The sequence below is a fragment of the Urocitellus parryii genome, chromosome 7 (assembly GCF_045843805.1).
Source record: "Urocitellus parryii isolate mUroPar1 chromosome 7, mUroPar1.hap1, whole genome shotgun sequence".
Taxonomy (NCBI): Eukaryota; Metazoa; Chordata; class Mammalia; order Rodentia; family Sciuridae; genus Urocitellus; species Urocitellus parryii.
Genome location: NC_135537.1, coordinates 5,039,584 through 5,059,755, shown reverse-complemented (window position 1 = coordinate 5,059,755; position 20,172 = coordinate 5,039,584). Strand labels below are relative to the sequence as shown.

General features: G+C 44.5%; 1 protein-coding gene across 1 annotated transcript in view; it reads right to left on the bottom strand.

Annotated features, from left to right (window-relative positions):
- Positions 1-14,836: 14,836 nt before the first annotated feature.
- Positions 14,837-20,172, bottom strand: part of Fam135b (family with sequence similarity 135 member B) — a 190,307-nt gene continuing 184,971 nt past the window's right edge. Inside the window, exons 18-19 of the mRNA XM_026407742.2 lie at positions 19,968-20,081; positions 14,837-15,042 (exon numbers count right to left, since the gene is read on the bottom strand). Coding sequence (XP_026263527.2) covers positions 14,837-15,042; positions 19,968-20,081 — 320 coding nt within the window. The remainder of the gene's footprint in view (positions 15,043-19,967; positions 20,082-20,172) is intronic.

Here is a 20,172-nt window from a genome sequence, read left to right as displayed (position 1 = left end):
CCACCCCAGACCCTCCCCTCTCTCACGTCAGATGATAGCTCCCATCAACCCGTGGCACAAACCCCCGCTTGCACACCACTGCAAGCTATTTACTCCACCCGGAAAGTTCTGGATATTTGTCCACAATCCAGGAAAACCCCACCTTCACTACAAGTATCCCCACCCTCCATTCTCTGAGAAGCATTGGTCTTCTGTACATCTATGTCCTTCTGCCCTCTGCACACTGTACGACCTCATGTTATCTTTGAGTCTGAGTTTCTCCTGCTACATGAATAATTAGAAAGGAAGACAGAGAGCACTAATATTGACAGAGTCCCACAGGAGGCAAGAATGTCAGCAATGCTTTAGGCAGGAAAAGACTTTAAAAACTTGCCTGCGTGGGCATGGTGGTTTGGGGTCCTGGAAAGCATCCTTGTGCGGCAGGGCACTGCCGATTCTTCAGCTGGAACTCCAGTTCCCCTGGTGAGGACAAGGCCAGGGAAGGGGCTCCTTCTTCAACTTGCAGTGTGTCACATACCAGCATGAAGGTGGCACTTCCCCACCTCAGTGCAAGTATGTGCTGGCCAGAGAGATCATGTTTGCCCAGTGTTCTGCTAGGTTGACCCACAGCTGTCCTGAATTTTAAATGACATAGATTTTTTTTTTAAATGGGGGAAAAATAAAAGTTTGAAGTAGGCAGATTTGGTGGCAAAATACTTCCTTAATTTTTTTCTTTTACAGTTGTTTATCAGTGCATAAGTTATACGGATGGTGGGTTTCACTGTAGCATATTGGCACACGCACATAATTTGATCAATTTAGTTTCCCAGGATCTCCCTCACCCTACCCTATTCCTTCCGACTGACTCCCTTTCTCTACTCTGATGGTCTTCCTTTGATTTTTGTGAGGTCCATTTTCCCACATATGAGAACACATGGCTGTTGACCTGGAGTCTGGCTTATTTAACTTAACATGATGTTCTTTAATCCATTTTCCTGCAAAAGATATACATACCACACTTTCTTATTCATCAGTAAAACAGATGCTGCTGGGCACCAAGGTCGGTTCCATAACTTGGCTATTGTGAATTGTACTGCTATACACACGGGGATGCGCTCATCACTGAAGTAGACGAGCTTTCATTCTTTAGAACAGATCCTGAGGAGCGAGAGAGCCAGGTCATGTGGTGGCTCCATGCCTAGTCTTTGGAGGAATCTGATTTCCATCATGGCTGTACTAATTTATAATCCCAACTGTGTGTACGAATTTCCGTTCCACCCTTCCGTCTTCCCCAGCAGTTATTATTTGTTTTCTTGATTATTGCCATTCTAACTGGAGTCAGATGAAATATCCATAGTTTGATGTGCATTTCTCTAATGGCTAAAGATGTCAGATATATTTTTTTATAGTTTTTGACCATTTGTATTTTCTCAGAAGTGTCCGTTTAGTTCATCTGCCCATTTATTGATTGGGTTATTTATTTTATGGATGTAAAGTATCTGGAGTTCTTTATGTGTTCTAGATATCAATCTTCTGTCGGAGGAGTAACTGGCATAGGTTTTCTCCCATGCTGTAGGCTCTCTCTTTGTGTTCTTAATGACATCTTTTGCTGTGAGCTTTTTAGTTAAATGCCACCCCACTTCCTGACGCTTGGTATTATTTCCTGAGCTATAAGGGTCGTACTGCGGAAGTCCCAGCCTATGCTTTCATATCAGAGTATTTCCCCTGTGCTTTTTTTTCTAGAAGTTGCAGAGTTTATGGTCTAATCCCTAGGTCTTTGATTCACTTAGTTGACTTTTGTGCAAGGTGATAGAAAGGGGTTTACTTTTATTTTTTTTACTTAGGATACCCAGATTCCCTAACACCATTTGTTAAAGAGACTGTCTTTATCTTTATCTGTCTTTATATTTTTTGTTCTTTAGTCAAGAATCAGAAGACTGTAGCCATGTTGGTTTGTCCCATTGTTCTTCCTGGTCCTTTTCTGTGACAGTACCAGGTTTTTGTTACCATGGCTCTGTAGTATACTTGAAAGTCAGGTATAGTGATGCCTCAGCTTTACTTTTTTTTTTGCTAAGAATTGTCTTGACTCTTCTAGGTCTTTTATTCTTCCATGTGAATCTTAATGTTGCTTTTTCCAGTTTGGCAAGAATTTCACTGATTTTTTAATGGAACTGCATTGAATCTGTACAGCCCTTTTAAAACAAGTCTTAGTTGCTTATTTTTTTTCTTTCTTCATCAATCTCTGTCCCTGTTCCTATTCTGGGAGCAACAGAATAGCTACTCTGAGCTCCCTGTGGGGATCTCACAGGGGACAGATCAGCATGGACTCAGAATGAAAACTAAAGAAAGATGTGGGCCAATATCATCCAGTGCAGGAAGCGGGAACTGGGTTCCTGCAACCTCATGCAGCATGCACAGTTACTGTACTGGACCACAGAGGAGGAAATCAGAACACAGGAAAAGTCAGGCCCTGGCTTAGTCTCATCTCTAGCCCAATCATCATTCCTTGCTGTTTCAATCTGACAGGGAAAAAGTGAGATTATTCATAAAATAAGCAGGCATCCATAATGTAAGTAGGACCAGCATGGTGGGGACTGGGAGCAAGATGGAGAATCCAACTAAGAAAGGAAGAATCAACTCCCAGCCAGCGAAGCAGGGAGCACCTTCTGGAGGAGGAGGAAGTAATGACAAAGACACCAGTTTTCTCCCTTTATCATGCGCGTTGTCATGGAGCAACCCCCTCACCAACAGGCAAGCTTCCTTAAAGCCAGGAGCTTGTCTGTTTTGGGAGCTGATTCTCTAGGATGCTTATAATAGAGCCTGGGCTAGGCAGAGTGGCTCAATCCTATAACCCCAGTAACTTGGGAGGCTGAGGCAGGAGGATTGCAAGTTGGAGGTCAGCCTGGATAATTTAGCAAGACTCTGTCTCAGAAGATAAAAGGGACTGGGGATTAGCTCAGTGGTCAAGTGCCCCTGGGTTCAACCCCAGGACTACACCACACACACACACACACACACACACACACACACCCCTAGTACTTTATAGGTTCTCCATATTATGAAATAAAAGAATGAGCAGATTCTACCAATCTCCTCAAAATCCTGCCCTGCCTTCATAGGCAGCAAGAGAATTACTTTTAAATGTAACCCCTTTCAGAGGGAATCAGGAATCTCATTTTGAAAAGGCAAAGTTGTAGCTGATAACACACCAGGATCAGGTAGGAATGGAGTCCTGTTATCCAGCACAATGGCTTAGGTAACAGACTTAGATTAAACCACCTGTCACGTTAATCCTGGGTGCAAATCCTAAAAAGTCACGCTACTCCTTGATAATTCTAAACTCTTGACTCCCATGCTCCTTTTTTTTGTTTGTTTTCAAAACCAAATTCCATTCATCTTTTTCTTGCTCAGATTCCATGCCAACATTTGAAAAAAAGAACTCAACCTCCAGACTTCAGGGAGCACTGCTATTTGCTGGACTTGAGGCGCCCTCTGCAGGCTAAAGCAATCTCAGTCTCTGCCACAGAAACCGCTCCAGATATGTAGCCAGGAGGCTGCGCCCTGAAAGCTGCATTTGCCTCTGAGGCTGCAGGTCTCCTCAGGGTGGAGGAGCGTATTTATAGAGATGCTTCTGAGGAGAGGCAGGGAGAGGATCGGATGCCTGCACAGAAGTGGTCCCAGGTGCCTCGGGGAGGCGACAGCTCAGTCGTTGGGACTTGTTAGTCGATATCCATGAAGCACACAGCGAGTCAGACAGGAATTCAATCCCTCCTGGAAGTTTTTTTAAGGGCCTACGGTGTGCCTGGGCACTGAAGTTCAGAAAGGGAAAGCAAGCCAAAAGAAGCAATCCCCTGCCTTCGTGAAGAGGGCGTTCTAGTGAGGAAAGATGGTCGACAAGATGAGTCAGGAAAACAGGTGGCAGGTAGACAGTGTGCAGGCTGAAGGGGAAAGACCAGCGGGAAGCAGCCCCGCTGGCTGCGAGGTTTCCCAGGTGGGCCTAGGAGGCGAGCGGTAAGATTTTAGGAAAGCCTGGCTGAGAAGGTGGCTTGGGAATAAAAGCCAGGAGGAAGAGAAGGAGCCAGGCTTCACTTCTCTGGAGGAGCATGGGGAAAAGGAATGCCTGCCCCAAAGTCTTGAGGCAGAAGACTTGGAGGCTGCCTTCAGAGGCAGGAGAGAGCAAGGGGAAGGGAGGAGGTGCGTGGGGGAGGGGGAGGGGAGGGGAGGTTACCCAGAGTCAGAAGCAGAAGGTCCCTAGGCCTGGGAGAATGGTCTCAGAGTCCTGCCCCCATTCCAGCCTGCCCTCCGCAGTGGCTGAAACAGGATCCCCTCCGCCCTAAGTTCTGGATATCCACATGGGCTTGTGGGATTTGGATGGAGCCAGGCCAGCTGCCAGGGGCTGAATGGTGGCCCAGTGAGCACTGCGGTCCCTGTCTGCCCCTGCACGTGTCCCTGCATATCACATTCTCTCAGAGGCTTAAGGGCTTCTGGAATAGAAGGCAGGAGGCCAATTGTGAAATTGGATTAGCTTGTTCTCCACACCTGTCTTCAATTCCTGCTGTGCCCAGGCTCCCTGCGGCTTCCCCAGCCAGACTGACATCTCCATAGAGATGTCAGCCACCATCACAGTTCCTGTTGCCACTAGCATATTGATGGACAGGGCAGCCTGACCGAGAGGGGGAGACTAGAGATGGGATGCTGGGGCTTCTATTTACTAGTGACAGAATCTTCATCCAACGCTTCGACTCTGAACCTCACCCACCAGACGGGCCCCTCTCACAGAGCTTGAAAAGAACTCAGTAGACAAAGGGACATGAGCACCATTTGTAATCATAGACTCCACATGGCTTTGCCCCAGCACTTTCTAGTTTATACATCAATTTCAGGTTCCAGTGACTGGCAAAATATTGGGGCAAAATTAGAGCTAAGTCTTGATTACCTGGAAAACTTAGAGTTAATTCCTGAAGCCTCACAGAATCCCAGCTTCCTTCTGTTTAAATTGGGGAAATAATATTTGAAGATCTTCCTTATTTCATTGACTTGACTGTAATAAGATCAGTGAAAGAATTTTAAACTATGGAACATAGAATTGGTAAGAAAATAAGTTTCATTTGACATTTAGTCTTACACCTCTTACTGTAGCTCACATAATTTTGAACTCTCCATTTTCAAGAACTGGGCATATAACTCAAATGCAGAATCCTATTGTCACTTGAGAAACAGAGAGCTAGGTCTCTCATCCTCTCTCAGAGATGGGTGTTGGGAACCTGGGGCAGCTGCAGGAGCTGGTGACAGGGTAACAGAGCATCCGCCTGCTTATGCCCCCCTTGGCAGGGCCCAGGCTGGTCTCATTTTGCTCCTCTTAGCTACATAGGCCTGATGCTCCCTGCATTCTGCAGGTTAGATTCTGGGTATATCCTGCATAGCTTGGACAGCCTCCCTATCCCTGCTCTATCTCAGTGCTAGTCTGCTTTTTATCACTGTGACCAAAATATCCAAGAAAAACAACTTAGAGGAGGAAAAGTTTATTTTGAGCTCATGATTTCAGAGTTTTCAGTACAGGGAACTCTGACCCAATTCCTCTGGGTCCCAAGATGAGGCAGAGCATCATGGGGGAATGTGTGGCAGGAAGCACTGTTCTGTCTATCAATGGCAGCCAGGAAGTGGGGTGGGGGGGAGCCACTGGGAAGATGCACCATTTAGGGGCACATGCCCAGTGACCCACTCCTCCAGCCACGGCCCATCTGCCCAGTTACCATTCAGTCAGTTCATTCAACTGGGACGGCCTGACTGCATGACAGTGCCCACACTCTAATGACTTGCCTTCTAAATACTTATGCATGAACACGGGAGCTTTGGGGCACACCTCGTGGTGAAACCTTACACTCCCTCTCTCTGACTGTCCAAAGCAGGTCATTACCACATGGAAGCTCTGTCTTTAGCTCAGTTGTGCTCTCTGGTCAGCTGAGCTGAGTCAATGGGGCCGAGGTGAAGGTAGACATGCGTGAACAGCATGTCAAATGGACTTCAGTTCTGCCTGGCACCTCCTTTCCCTGTGGGGCTCTGTCATAGATGGCTTCCCCTGGAAATGGACAGTGGAATGACATCATTATGTGTGGTCTTTCAGAAGAGCAGGGAACAATGGCTGGGCTCCCATTCCCACCACTTGATGCTCTCGCCGTCAAGACACACTTCCCAGGGACCAGGGCACCTGCTTCTAGATGCACTGGGAGTGAGCAGCTCTGCAGGGTAGAGTCTGAGTAATCCAGTGTATTGGCCGTGGAGGGGAAGGTCTGAGTCTTCAGTTTCTGAAGGGCACATGCCATTCCCTGACCAGGTCTCCTGGGGTCCAGCTGGTCGTTTGCTATTATCCTGGCAGCCACCTGGGATACCTCAGGCCCTTCCGATAATGGACACCCAAGAAATAATACCCCTGCTCCATGTGCTTTCTGACCAAAGGCACAAATAACTCCTTCACCCCTGACTGCATTCCAAAGAGTGGCTACTGTGCATTTCATACACACAAAGTTCCAGAGAAAGAAAGTTAAATTATCTTTTTTTATTATTGTCATTTATCATTTATACACATCACAGTTTACACAAAAGCCAACCCAGAAGCAACTGTAGAAAAATAGTAGACCTATATCAGCACTAATGACTTTGTTATTATTAGGATGGTTGTTTCACAGACAATTTGCAAGAGTGTGCAGGAAACTGCAATTATTGTACACAGATATTGTCACCAGAATAAATGTGCATCAGGATTCACAGTGGCGTCAAGCTATACATTCATGTTTTGTTTCTGAGGAAAGGACCATGAAAAAAAAAAAAAAGACTCTGCCTCTCTTTACCATCTATAATGTAGGAGGTCGCATTTTAAATACAAAAAATAAAATAAAAAATCCCAGAGCCCTGCCCTATGCCATCAATAAACATAAGTTACACAGTGGTTTCCTTGGCCAAATCTAAGCCTGGGAATGCTGGTGGACACCATCAGACACTTTTATTTATTTGGTCATCTATTTTTGTGTATTAATTTGAAAATAAAGGCAAGCTTATTCACAGGCCATTCGTAGACTTTGTATTACAGACAGGCAATGTGCTGCCCCGGGGAGGGGCTTCTTGGAGGGGGGTGGGGCCACGTATCTTTCACCTTCTCACCTTTACAGATCTAAGACCTCAACACTGATCCTGGGATGACAGCTGCAAGGAGCATCAAAATCCTACCAGAGTGGCACGGTCGACATGAGTGGGGCATCCCACCTGGGCTAGTTTTCTGTGTGGAAACCCACGTGGGACATCAAAAGCCCACGGGGGCGGGGGGCGTGCTTTGCTTTAAAGTCACAGAATGATATTACTGTCAATGCTCCCACCTGCTCTCTTGCCTCATCCTGTCTGGGACATTCTTTCCTACCACTAGACTAACTGCCAGGGTCATATCTGATGGACTTCTGTGGTCACCAATACTTAGCACAGAGTCAAGCAGAGAGTGAACAAATACTGTTTACAAAAGAGATGTGTTCAAGGATGGGTTAGGGGAAAACCATAAATAAAGCAAAAACACCCTTTCATGAAGACAAAGGCATCCACCAGCAGAGGAACCTTGGTTCTTATTCAACTCCCTCAGGGCCTGAAGGATGGACAAGGTATTTTGCCATATGTGGTACGTTTATCCCTGGGCTAAAGAACATTTTCAGGATGTCTTTGCAATTTGATGCAATATGAAAGAATGGAGTGACATTTCTAGATTTCAGCTTCAAACACCTTAAATCAGACTAATACTCTTCCTAGCTATAAGTCAAGCTGTGGCCTTTCCTCAGCTCTCCACCTAACAGTGCCTTACAATACACCTGAGCAGGAAGGTAGTTCTATCACACAGATCTTCCAATCATACAACACCAGTTCCAAGGCTCCTGTGGTCCCAAGATGTTGAGCCTGCAACTCCAGCCAAGGTAACTTCCCTCAAGTCATTGTGCAGAATTTACTTCGAAGCCACATAGAAAAATGCCACACTTTCTTATGGAGCAACTTGCCTTAGCCACTCTCTTGGTAGAAACTATTCCTCAGCTAGCCCTCCTGGTTTTTCGAATACCAACTCTACAGCACATGCTGTTCCTGAGCTCCACCGTCCTGTCTTGGCCACACCCCACTTCTGTCCACACTTTATGGGCATTTTCAGTGGATGAGGGAACAGGCTCTTTCCACATGCAAAACTCCGCGGTGATGTCTCCCCTCCTAGAACCACTCTCTTCTTGCAAATTTAGAGGCTTGGAGAACAAATATGAGCCAATGTCAAACTGCATTTGCTTTAGAATCACTTGCTGTGGGTAAGATGAGGGGCCAACAAAAGAAAACAGGAGCTTCAAGAACCTGACTCTTTCCAGCAAGTATCTGTTGGACACCTATTCTGTACCGCCAGGGTGCAGACTGACAAGGCGCTACCGCGGGAGGGGCTTCTGGCAGAGGCTCAGAGCACCAGGTTTCCATGGATGAATTAGAGACAGATATGCCCAGTGGGCAACCTACAAGGATACAGGGAGGATGGGATAAGGAACGAGAGAGGAGAGGGCTTGTGGGACCCTGAGAAGACTGGGCTCTAATGGCAAGACTTGGACTCAGGTACATCCTGAAACAGGAATCCACAAACCGAGAGCAATTGAGTGCAACTTCAAGCCTGTTCTAAAGAACTTGGTTCCTGGAGAATAAGATCAGTCATCCCAATGTAGAAGCAGTGGAAAGAGATGGAAACTGTAGGTGGAAGCTAGGGGAGGAAAAGCATCCTGGGTTGTGGAAAGAGACTTTGAAAAGAGAAGAAGAGACAGAGGAACACGTAGATTCAGCAGGGCAGCCAGTTGCCTGGTTACTCTGTGGGCAATGCTTCATAAAGCCACTTTGTCACTGAGGAACTTTTTCTGGTGTTCCTTTATTTTCAAGTTGGTTCCTCATAGAGTACTGGATTGTAATAGAATTTCTTAAAGCTTCACAGCCTTGAACGCTGGCTTCAATTTAAACAAGATGCATGACTTGTATGATTAAGTAACTTCTCTGCATTAGAGGAAACGCAGCAGAGACTCAGGGTGCGAGCCTTTCTCTTCCACGCTGAGCTGAGTGACCATAGCAAGCCACTTTGCTCCTCTCTGGTGCATTTGTGTGGTGTGTATGGGATTTAAGGATTAGCTAAATCATGTATGCAAAACCCAGCAAACAGAAATTGACCTTTGCATATTAATTCCATTCCTTGACCATGAGATAAACAAGAGTCCACATTTAATTTTTCTTTCAATGTCTCTGAGTGTGATCAGTCCTGAAATTTGGGGTTTGAGTACTTTGTCTTAAAACCACATAATGGGTCATGAAAGAAAGACAAAATATAGGGTAATAACCAGTTTGGTGATGGGCAAAGCACTATCCAGCAACACGTCTACATTTACATCTGTCTAGAGGCTAGGTCTCTGCATCCAGGGAATTCAATTATGTGACTGAAATTGCTGGGACTGCTTTCCCCAAAACTACAGTTGGTTTATAAATTTTGGCACCTGGAACTTTTCACAGCAGTCTATTGTTCCTGTTCACCGAGGAAGAGCCCTGGGGGTGGGGCTCTTTTCTTCTCTGGATTGTCCACAGTTTTCTTTGGTTACACCACTAGTATTGTGCCTAGTGCCCTAGTGCTGGGGAAAAGGTAAAGAAAGTAGAGAGAACATAGAAAAAAGTTTGTTGTGTTTTGTTTTTCTTCTTAAAGAATGAGGGCCAGGTGTGGAGGTGCACACCCATAATCTCAGTGGCTTGGGAGGCTGAGGCAGGAGGATTGCAAGCTCAAAGCCGACCTCAGTAACTTAGTGAGACTTTGCCTCAAAATAAAAAAGGACTGGGGATGTGGCTTAGTGGTTAAGCACCCTTGGGTTCAATCCCCAGGACTGAAAAAAAGAGAGAGAGAAATGAGGAAGGGAAGCAATGTGGGAAGGTTTTGAAAACTCTTCTTTAAGTTCTTTATATCTGTGAAGAAGCACGTACATGTCCCAGTGTCTGCAATGACTCAGACTTTGTACACAGATGAGACCTGATTGGTGAGATGGAAGAAAAGCTTAAAGTCCAGGCTGCTAAACACCAGGTAGAATCAGAATTCAACAATTAATTTCCCCTTTTCTGTTTCTGAGATCCTGTGATTTCACATGAAACATTAATGGTTAAAAATAAAACACAAAATGTTTACCATCCTCCCAGATCCTTTTAGTAGATTATGTTTTATGTTAGTATCTCCATAGCCTAGCCCAATACCCAGCGCAAAATAGATGCTCAGTAAAACAAAGAAAGAGTAACTGAGTGAATAGCAGTACCCAGCGCAAAATAGATGCTCAGTAAAACAAAGAAAGAGTAACTGAGTGAATAGCAGCAACAACAAAAAGATTGATCTAGATATTAGCAAATGCTGTTGAACTGCCATTTGGAGAGCAACGTCATCCTTCCTAAGGATACAGGGATGGATGCCTTGCAAAGACAACAGGAGAAAAGCATCACCCTACTTCTGTGTCTTCTTTGTCCTGGCCTCTCCTTTTTTACACCATTTGTCCATCTGAACAAATGTACCCAGCATCCCTGATTATGGAAAATTCTCAGAAATCGACACTAAAAATGAACCAAGCAGTGTGACAAGAATTCAAAGTGGCTACTGGTGGCAGGAAAGGCCAATGTACAAATGCAGACTTGAACCTAACAGCTTCCCGTTTAGAGAGAGATGCCACCAGCCTCCAACAGGGGGCGCTGGCTACACACTTCCCTTGGGTCCTGGCACTTTCAGATGGTTTTCTTCTCTAAGGAAAGTCCTGAGTTGCCTGCTATTATTTCCAGTTGATTCCTTGCCATCCAGGTGCTATGTGGAAGGTTCCCCCTTGGCTCCTCAGAGGGCTCCTTCTGGATCTGGCTTTTACTGCTGCCACTGCTCCTGGGATTCCATGTTATGACCTCCAACCCCTCACACACTCTCCATCCGGACAGGATGGACAATCTTTTTGTTTTACGACCAACATCTGGCTCATGGCAGGCCATCAGGAAATATTTTTTCCCTGATGAAGGACAGTGGATCTGACTATATTACCCCAGTCTTATGAGGATGCAGATTGCTCACATATAAACTAAGGATTAAAGAAACTTTCTTATTTTTTTTTTTTTGCACAAATTGTTGGATCTGAAAGTATTTAATGTGGTCCCTTCAAATATCAATATAGGAATTTTACTTGATTGCTTCTAATTATTAAAAGAAAAAAAATAAATCACTTTATCCAAACCATGTGCCCATCTTCTTGGCCTATTGATCTGATGGCGTTGGCTACAGTGTGCCTCCAGCAGACAGCACAGTGATGCTCTTTAAAGGGAAGTTCAGAATTGCAACATGTGAGGGATGATGCAGCCTGGGCTTCTCATAGGACAGGAGGAGTCAGGTCCCCAGAGCCAGCCCAGAGGATTGGCCCAATGAAAGGCAGCAATCACCCACTCCTAGCAATCTCAGTCCCAAGTGGAGAAGTCCCCACCCATGTCAGCAATGGAGACTTCCTCCTGACTTCAGAAAATCTTGCAGGGGTCTAACGTCTTGCACTTCTTCCATCAGAGGTGTTCTGTGTTCGCTGTTCGGTGTAGTGTAGGTTCCCAGATGGTTTGCTCTTCGTCTCTGTCTCTGTCTCCTTCTCTCTCTCTCTCACTTGAAGTCCTTGGCTTATTCTCTCCCCTCTTTCCAAGAGATTCCCTACGACCCATCCTAACTGGGCCCCCTCCTATTCAGCCTCCATATCTTGCTTCCATGTCAAATCTCCCACGAGGCCTTTCCTGCCACCAGTAACCTGCATTTCTGGTGCAAGCAAGACCTTCTCCCATGGCCACTCATAATGAGCCCCACATAATTCCCATTTGATTGGCTGTGCTCCTGCTAGACCATGAGCTAGTGCACCAACCAACACATCCCTAGCTAGAGCAGGCCCTCAGTGCAGATCTGGGAATGAATGGATGCGCTAATGGCGGAATGTGTAATGGTAGCTGGCAGTGTAGGGCCCATAGCCTAGCCTTTCAGGCTGCCTGCTGGGCCTCCCGCAGCAATGAAGACTGGATTTCTGGACCCGCAGCACCTGTCCAAGTCTCCAACAGAAGCTTGGAATAGATCCCATCCTGAATGACGTGACCTGAGAGCAGGGCTCTGTGTTTTGCCTCCGTGCTCCCATCTGGAACAGACTGAAATTCCTCAATCTTGTGAATTCTAGGCGTACACTAACAGAGGCTTTTCTCTCTCCACCTCCCCACAGGTTCAAAGCACCCTACCTGCTTCCAACCTGCCACCAAGGTTTGCATTCTGCTCCAACATGACCTCAGGCTCATATCTGCTTCTCTGTATTTATTTGGCTCATGAACAAGAAATTCTGAATAATCTCATTATCAGTAAATTTTATTTCTAACTAGTTTGGGGAGACTTAACAAATCATACAAACAAACAAAAATATTATGCTGAGAATGAAGACATACTAGACCATTATGTTGGCAGGCGTTTTGTTTATAATTTTTATAATCAATAATAGAATGTCCCTGCTTTACATTATACATATGTATATATATATATATATATATATTATGCATATATATTAGGTATCTATACTTCAATAGAAAGAGACATAAAAAAGCCTTTTCAAATGAGGCACGACACACAACACTCGACATTCTTATTTACAATATAGAGATGTACTTTCTACACAAGTATAAGATGCGCAGAGGCCAGAGGGGGTTTACAAAGACAGCAGGGCACCTCTATAAAAAAGAGGTGCCCCATGCAGCTGGACGCTTATTGCCATTAGTTCTCACGGTGTCCAGACAGCATGTGGAAGTTAAAAATGGCATCTGGCTATTGGAAAAGACAATGGTCATCAGTTTCATCCTGGCTCCAATAACTGCTGGCTGCACAGTCTTTCGAGTGACCAGGGAATGACACACGCTGCTGATGGGAGTTGGAAACAGGACATGAAATGCACTCCTCCAAGGAGCCAGACTCCTCATATGGCCAGAGAGAAGGTGCTACAAACCTCCAGTCTGCGCTGAGCACGAGCACTTGTCTGGGTCAGGAGACACCCTGTCATGGGCTGCATGACCAGGAAATGCTTGTCTCCTGGGTTTTAGAACAAAAGCCTGGTTGCTCGTGAGCAGCCAGAGTCTATGCCAGCACCAGCACGGGAACTCAGGAAAATCCCCAGGGGGTTAACAAACACAAGTTTCACAGGATATAATGAAAATTCATAAAGATCCTAAGTCTGCTGTGTGCAATTCTGTCTTTGCAAAACATTTGACCCTGTCTGGCCCACCACTTCTGTTTTTAAGAAATGCAGAATGCCTCTCTCCTGCAACTATGCCTTTCTGAACTATTTTCCCAGGGTCTGCATTTGGTTTAACACGTGGGAGGATCTACAATGCCTACCCGAACCCAGGTCCACTTGGCATCTCTGACCTGGAGCCACAGTCCAGGTGCTTGGACCAGAGGAATCTCTGCATTGTGCAGAACTACGAGCTTTTGTCTCTTGAGGGTGGTGTCTGTGTCTCCTGTCTCTACTCTCCTGGCTCATGCGTTTCTTCTACATGACTGAATCATTCATGGACCTTGCCTTAGCCCATAGGGTGCACTCAGTCTTTAGAACCATATTAACCTTCCTGGTTATTTTCAAAAGTTCCCTGTAAGTCACTTACCAATGACAGTTTAAGTGGAGTCTAAGTGGAGTCTTCAGTCTGGCTTTTGTTCTCCAGCCTGACCTTACTTTGGCCCCTGTCATTTATCAGTGTTGACCTTCCTAGCCCTTTATTTTCCTAAGGCAAGAAGTCATTTCAACTGAAAGTTATCCAGCACCCTTCCGAGAGCTCCCCTGAGGTTTTTATCCAGCACTCCTCCATTTGGACGTCTTTCTCCTTCAGGGAGAGGAGAAACAGCCGGCCGGGTTAATGGTCTTTTTTTTTTTTTTTTTTTTGCAACTGTATCCAGTGCTGACTCAGCATTTCTTTGGAAGTGTTTCAGCAGGAGCTTTGCAGGCATGCATCTATCTTAAGTGCCCCCTCCTGCAGCTAGAATCTCGCTCAGTTTTCCCTACCCCAGAGATTGAAGCAATCACAAAAATAAATTTTGGATCAGGCTATGCATAGAGAGTTCGAGGAAGTAGGTGGAGTAACTTCCCTATGGTTATTTTTGTTTGTAACAAACTTGTATTTACTAAGAGCATCACCTCTGCTCCTTCTTACATTGTCACTCCACCTACTGCTGTCACAGAACATAATGGGGTTGTGCCACACATTCCTTTGCCCCTTGTTTGGAGAACATGAAGAAAGAACCAGAGTGCGGGTATCACATTTTGTTTAAACAAGTGGCACATTGGAATCTAGTAAGGGTTCTATTTACACAAATATGTTGCACTTCTGCACAGAGGTTAACCTGAGTTCTGAAATGCTTGTGTGCACTTAATTTAATCAAATGATAAAGCTATGAGCTAGTAACATGTTGGACATTTCAACTGGAGCAACCTGTCTGCGAGCCGTGAGGGTGAAGAAGACGGGCTCTCTCCTACTCCAAGCATTTTTTCTTTATTTTCCCCTATTTTTCCTAGAAAGCATCTTAAAAGAGACTCCACGTGGCTAGACAAATTCAAGCAAAGATTGTTGTCTTTTACACTCTGTGTTCCCAGATCTCTAAACAAAAGCACCACTAGGGTTCAGTTCTACCCAGCTCCATCCCCACACCTCTCTTGCCACTCCATCCTGGCATGGCAGAGGGGGCATGTGCCCCAGCAAAAGCACTCAGTTCACCTTAACACTTCTGGAGGGCTACCCCAGGCCTGCTCCCTCACAGCCACTACTTGAAATAGTTGAGTCCTGCCACCAAGAAAAACTTCTCTAGGAAAAGTTCCGAATCCAGCACCGCGATGTGAGCGGCTCGGCCGATCAGGGTGTTGGCAGTGTTGGGCAGGGCGTGGAACACGTTGTGCCGGATTAAAGTGCAGTCCTTGGCTTCAATCAGGGGGCCCAGAAGGTTGTTGATCATTTCCGCATAAACTGGCCCTGGAAGGAGGAGAGAAACAGATGAAGCCGGTGGAGAAGTTGGCACTGACGGTGTGCGCCTGGGTCAGAATCTTATGGCTGCTCTGAAAGTTTGTGAAATAAATATGAAATAATAGCAGAGGAGAGAAGAGAGCTTCAGGCAGTGCTTTGTGGGCCTGTGAACCAAGACCAGCAGAAGTGGGAGGGGTTTCAGTGGATGGCTGTCCTCTCTACAGGGACAGGGAAGGAGGACACCAAGGAGGACCCTCAGAGACTCCAACTCCGTTCCTGGAGACCCAATGATGGGAGACACATCCCAACCGAGGCTGGAAGCAGGTCACGCCTCACACAAGCCATCTGGCATTGCGGCGTCTGTCCTGATGCTGAGGGCCTGGGAGAAGAGGGCGATGCAGGGGCTCTGGATGGTTGGTGGTTGGGGCTTGTCTGATCTTGATAATTGGAAGTCAGAATCATCTATGTTTGCGTCTAAAAAGTCACTCAGTGACAGCTTTGCCTCAATCGGTGGGACCCACAGTGCTATCCAGTGACGATGACCATTGAGCACAGTTGCACACCTGTCCACAAAGCACACCTAGCCCTGTTCTCCTGACTGCGATGCTGTTCATGACCACTGTTATATGATGCAGTGCACCCTTTGGGGTAATCCCGAGTGCTAAGATGCCTTGATTTTGACACACAGGAGAGGCCATGCCCAGAGGCTTAGACATGGCCTCCAGGTGTCCACTCCACATGACATGGTCTAGTGTGGCACCCCAGGGTGTGCACTGAGAGGGACCCACTCTTACACTGAGTCTAACAGCCACCAGCCCCCTCCAGAAACTCCCCTGACCCTGCCCTCCATCTCTACCCCAGGTGAAAGTTCAGACTATTTCCACAAGGGACACCATTTGGAAGGGCAGTGGACCCTTCACACATAAAAAACATTGTTTATTTCCTCCTCCCACCACCTTCTTTGGATTTTTGGAGGAACTTCAAAGTAGGAGATGTTGAAATGTAAATTAAAAATAACTAGGGATTTGGTTGTGAAATCTCTGTCCTCATCTTATCTTGACCTGAAAAATATTAGGGGTTAAAATAAAGGGTAGAATCCTTTGCAAGACGCCATTATTGTTTTAGAACAGTAGGCATTACGGTATTAATGAAAGGCTGTCAAGGTACCATGTCATACACTTTAGTGGGTAAAGTGTTCCTTTCAGAGAGAAAGTGGAGGTCAATCAAAACTTATCATGAAGGAATGTTTAAGAAAACCACACTTCACGGGCCAGCTAAATAATTCTGTGCCCTTTGAAATGATGTCTATGAATACCAGGGAGTAACAAAAAGAATCCATGCAGGTTTTGATAGATGAAAATGAAAGTGCATTATCATTACATCGATATCGTAATTTGATTAAACTGTACAAGTAGTGAAGGCCTGAGGTCGATTTAAAAAACAGAAAAAAAGTCACTCAAAATGTAGTGGTTATCAACCAGATAATTTTCTGCTCAGATAGTAACATCTGAGGAATTCCTTGGGAACTTTTGAAACATCCACAGCAGGCCATTCATGACTCTTTCTCCAAGGAACACTGGGCTGACTTCTGGGAGAGGTGTGAATCATCTATACAGCAGTTTAGCCGATGAGTTGAGAGGTGACACAAAGACACTGGCGAAGCTGGGAAGCATTTTATTTCAGAACTTTTGAAAAATAGAAATAGTTGTACTTCAAAAAAAAGCAACAAGATCGACAACCGATCATGAATTAAATTCTATGTAAAGTCGTGTGCTGATTTTTAATTTGCCAATTAAGCTTCATTTATTTGATGCTTACTTAAAAGCATAACAGCAAATGTGAACTTAGGAAGAGTGTTTAAGACGTCTATTAGCATCCTTTGAGAATACGGAATTCTGTCAACCTCCATGAACTACTTCCAAGTGGAGCGGAGAGACGTCAAGGTTCGTCTTAGTGGTGGTACCTTTGTGCCAGCTACAGAACTCCCTGCTCTCACAGTCCGGAGACCTTGGCCTTCTCATCTGTAAATCTGGAGCAAGGATACCCTCAGAAAGGCCATTGTAAGACTGCATGAGCTGAACCATGGACACGGGTGTGTGGCATAGAGTGACCAAGGGTGCAGCTTGCTACTCAAGCCAGGGTGGACATTCCCAGTGCACGTAAGGCCTCCCGGGCACACCACGTCATGACCACTCAGCTTAACTCTGCGCAAGAAGGCAGCCATGCGTAGCTCATAAATGAACCGTGTGGCTGTTCCAACAAACTGTATTTACAAACTGGGAACCGGCTCAGGTTTGGCACAGTGTGAGGACTTGGGGAGCCCTGTCCTCAAGACTTTACCAGGTTTCAGGTGTCCCCAGAGCTGCTTCTCTATGGTAGGGAGATATGAAGTAGGCAGGAAAACTTAGCAAGTGCCCTCATGAGGACAATAGTCCAGAGATTTCTGCCATGCCTGTGTTGGATCAAGTCTGCACTGGGAACAGGACACAGGCAGTGAGTGCAAAGGTGTTGAAAAATTACTATCAAATACCTTTAATACTTAATCACAGAGGTAGGAGAGTGAGATAGTAATGTACACTGAATGCACAACTTTGAAGACAACTTGGCAAACATCTTAAAGAGATTTAGCTCACTAATGTCTTTCCCTCAATGACACCAGGACTGGGAGTCCACCTTAATGACATATTTAGACCTGTCACAAACATACACACAAAGGCTTTTGACACAATGCGCTTTCTAATAAATTTTTTAATTCTTCTGGAACCTGTATGTCCAACCTATATGTCCAAAGATGAGGAAATTGTTAATTTAATATATTCATAAATAAAGCCAATAATGAAAATGTGCTTATATGTGTGGTATTGTTCATACAGAAAAATGAAGAGGACATCATGTTAAACTGAGTCATGATGCAAAATTTTGACGTTTAATATGACATACCTACAAAATGAGACTTTCAGAAATACATGAAATGTGAGTAGTGGTACAGGTACCATTAGATATGATCCTGATTTGTTGAAATAGATTTCATTTTTCCAAATGTTCTATAAATGAGCATTTTTCAAAACGACAGCATCATTTGGTGATGTGCCTCAAGTTACATTCAGGTGCATATATCACACATGAAAAAATACAATGTTATTTTGCACGTGAAATTGCATTTCAAATATTTGTCATCAAAATTCCTCTTGATTTTCCTAGGTCCCAGTAGAAATGTTCACTGATTGATTTATATTTAGTGCCAAATCTTGGGACCTTTGGCAGACAATTTTTCTAAACGTCATGCAACAAGACAAAAATATCACTTACTTGAAACTAAAAAAAACTAAAAAATAAACTAAAAATAAATAAATTTTAAAAAAATTCCCCATGTGAAATTACTTACAACTTCATGGGGCCTAACAGGTCTTTGTTTCTGACCTTGAAGTTCATGTACTCACCAAGCCTGGCAAGAATTACTTAAAACCAGTATTGAGGTAGATTGTAGCTCTTTTTCTTTTTTCTTCCTCCTGCTTCTTAGTATTGCTGAAAATTATCCTCATGTCATAAAACTCCAAAAGAAAAAAATTCACTTGTCACCATGAGGTGCTTCTTAAGAGATAATTAGGTTGGACTCAATGTCTGGCTAATGTTATCATGCCTCTGGTAACTGGAGGATAGCTGTAGTGTTGTTCTGACAGTGCGCCCGATACCCAATCAGTGGCTCAGAAAAGAAGATTACTATCTTTTATGATTATCTTTTACTTAGAAAAAAATAATTACTAGAAATTTTGGTTTTGTATACAATTAGAAGAATGTTATAATAGGAGATAAAAAAAATCTACAAACTAAACAGTGGCAGCAATGGATTTCATGGATATCTTAGGGTTGTATCACCTCCACTACTAATACTGTCCTCATTGTCATTTGACTAAGCACTTCCTGTTTGCCACCCAAAGGTCCATGAGCCCTGAATACATTATTACCTTCACAATAACCTTTGATGTAGGCTTTATTATTATCATTTAGCCAATGAGGAAACTGATGCTTAATGAAGAGGCTCTGTGGGCTGGAGTTGTAGCTCAGCAATAGAGCACTTGCCTAGCATGTGTGAGGTACTAAGTTCGATTCTCAGCACTGCATATAAATAAATGAATAAAATAAAGGTCCATCAACAATTAAAAAAATATTTTTTAATAAAGGAAGAGGTTCTGTGATTTGTGGGAAGTTGCATAGATACAGAGCTAGATTCAAATTAGGTCTACAGGGAAGCACACTCCTTAAAAATAAAATAAAATACATGTGACTAAAGGCAAAAAAAGGTCATAAAAATAACATAAATGCCTGTAAGGGAAAGTAAAAGAAGTATATATATATTTTTGAGTTTCATAGGTGAGATATAACATTATGCTAAAAAGAATAAAAACTTGAGAGTTCATTATTGTATATATCCAGATTATGACAATATCATGTAAAAAACAGTTAACAATTCACTAAAATGTTAACTGAGATTGAATCAAAGTGATGGCATTTTTTTTTCTATTCTATTTTACAAGTGAAGTGGTTGGTGTTGGCTAACTTCAATCCAACTTCCTTCTATGGAAGTTTTGATAGGCAGCAAGACACTGAGTTCTCACATAAAAAAAATATATATCACTTACTTGAAAATAAAATCAATCCAAAGGTCTGACATAGAGTAAACCATATCAGAGGAAACCAGGAACGCCAGCCCATCCCCTCTCCTGGTGGCCTGCAAGGCCTTTCCTTTAACATCCAGCCCCAGGGCCACCTCCATGGGTCCTCCCTGATTCTGCCCTGCACCCCCCTACCCTGTACCAGTATTCTGTTCCAGGATAAGCCAGAGCCCTGCTGTCCCTGATAAGAAGAGTCAACTTTATGAATTTATTTTTGCTTTTTAAATCAGAAAACCCTTAAAGGAATTCAAGGGTGCTTACCTGTGTGTCTGTCTTTGAGGGCGGTTTTGCACATCTCAATCCTGGCTGAATGAAATGGCACGTAGCGGTCTTGGGGGGAAGCAACCAGCACAACGTTTTTAAAATACTGCAGCCCTGTAACAAGGAGCCGGGTGAGTGCCTGACCCAGGCGGCTTCCACTTTCCCTCCGTTTGCACACACTGTACAGACTTCTCCAAAGGGGACA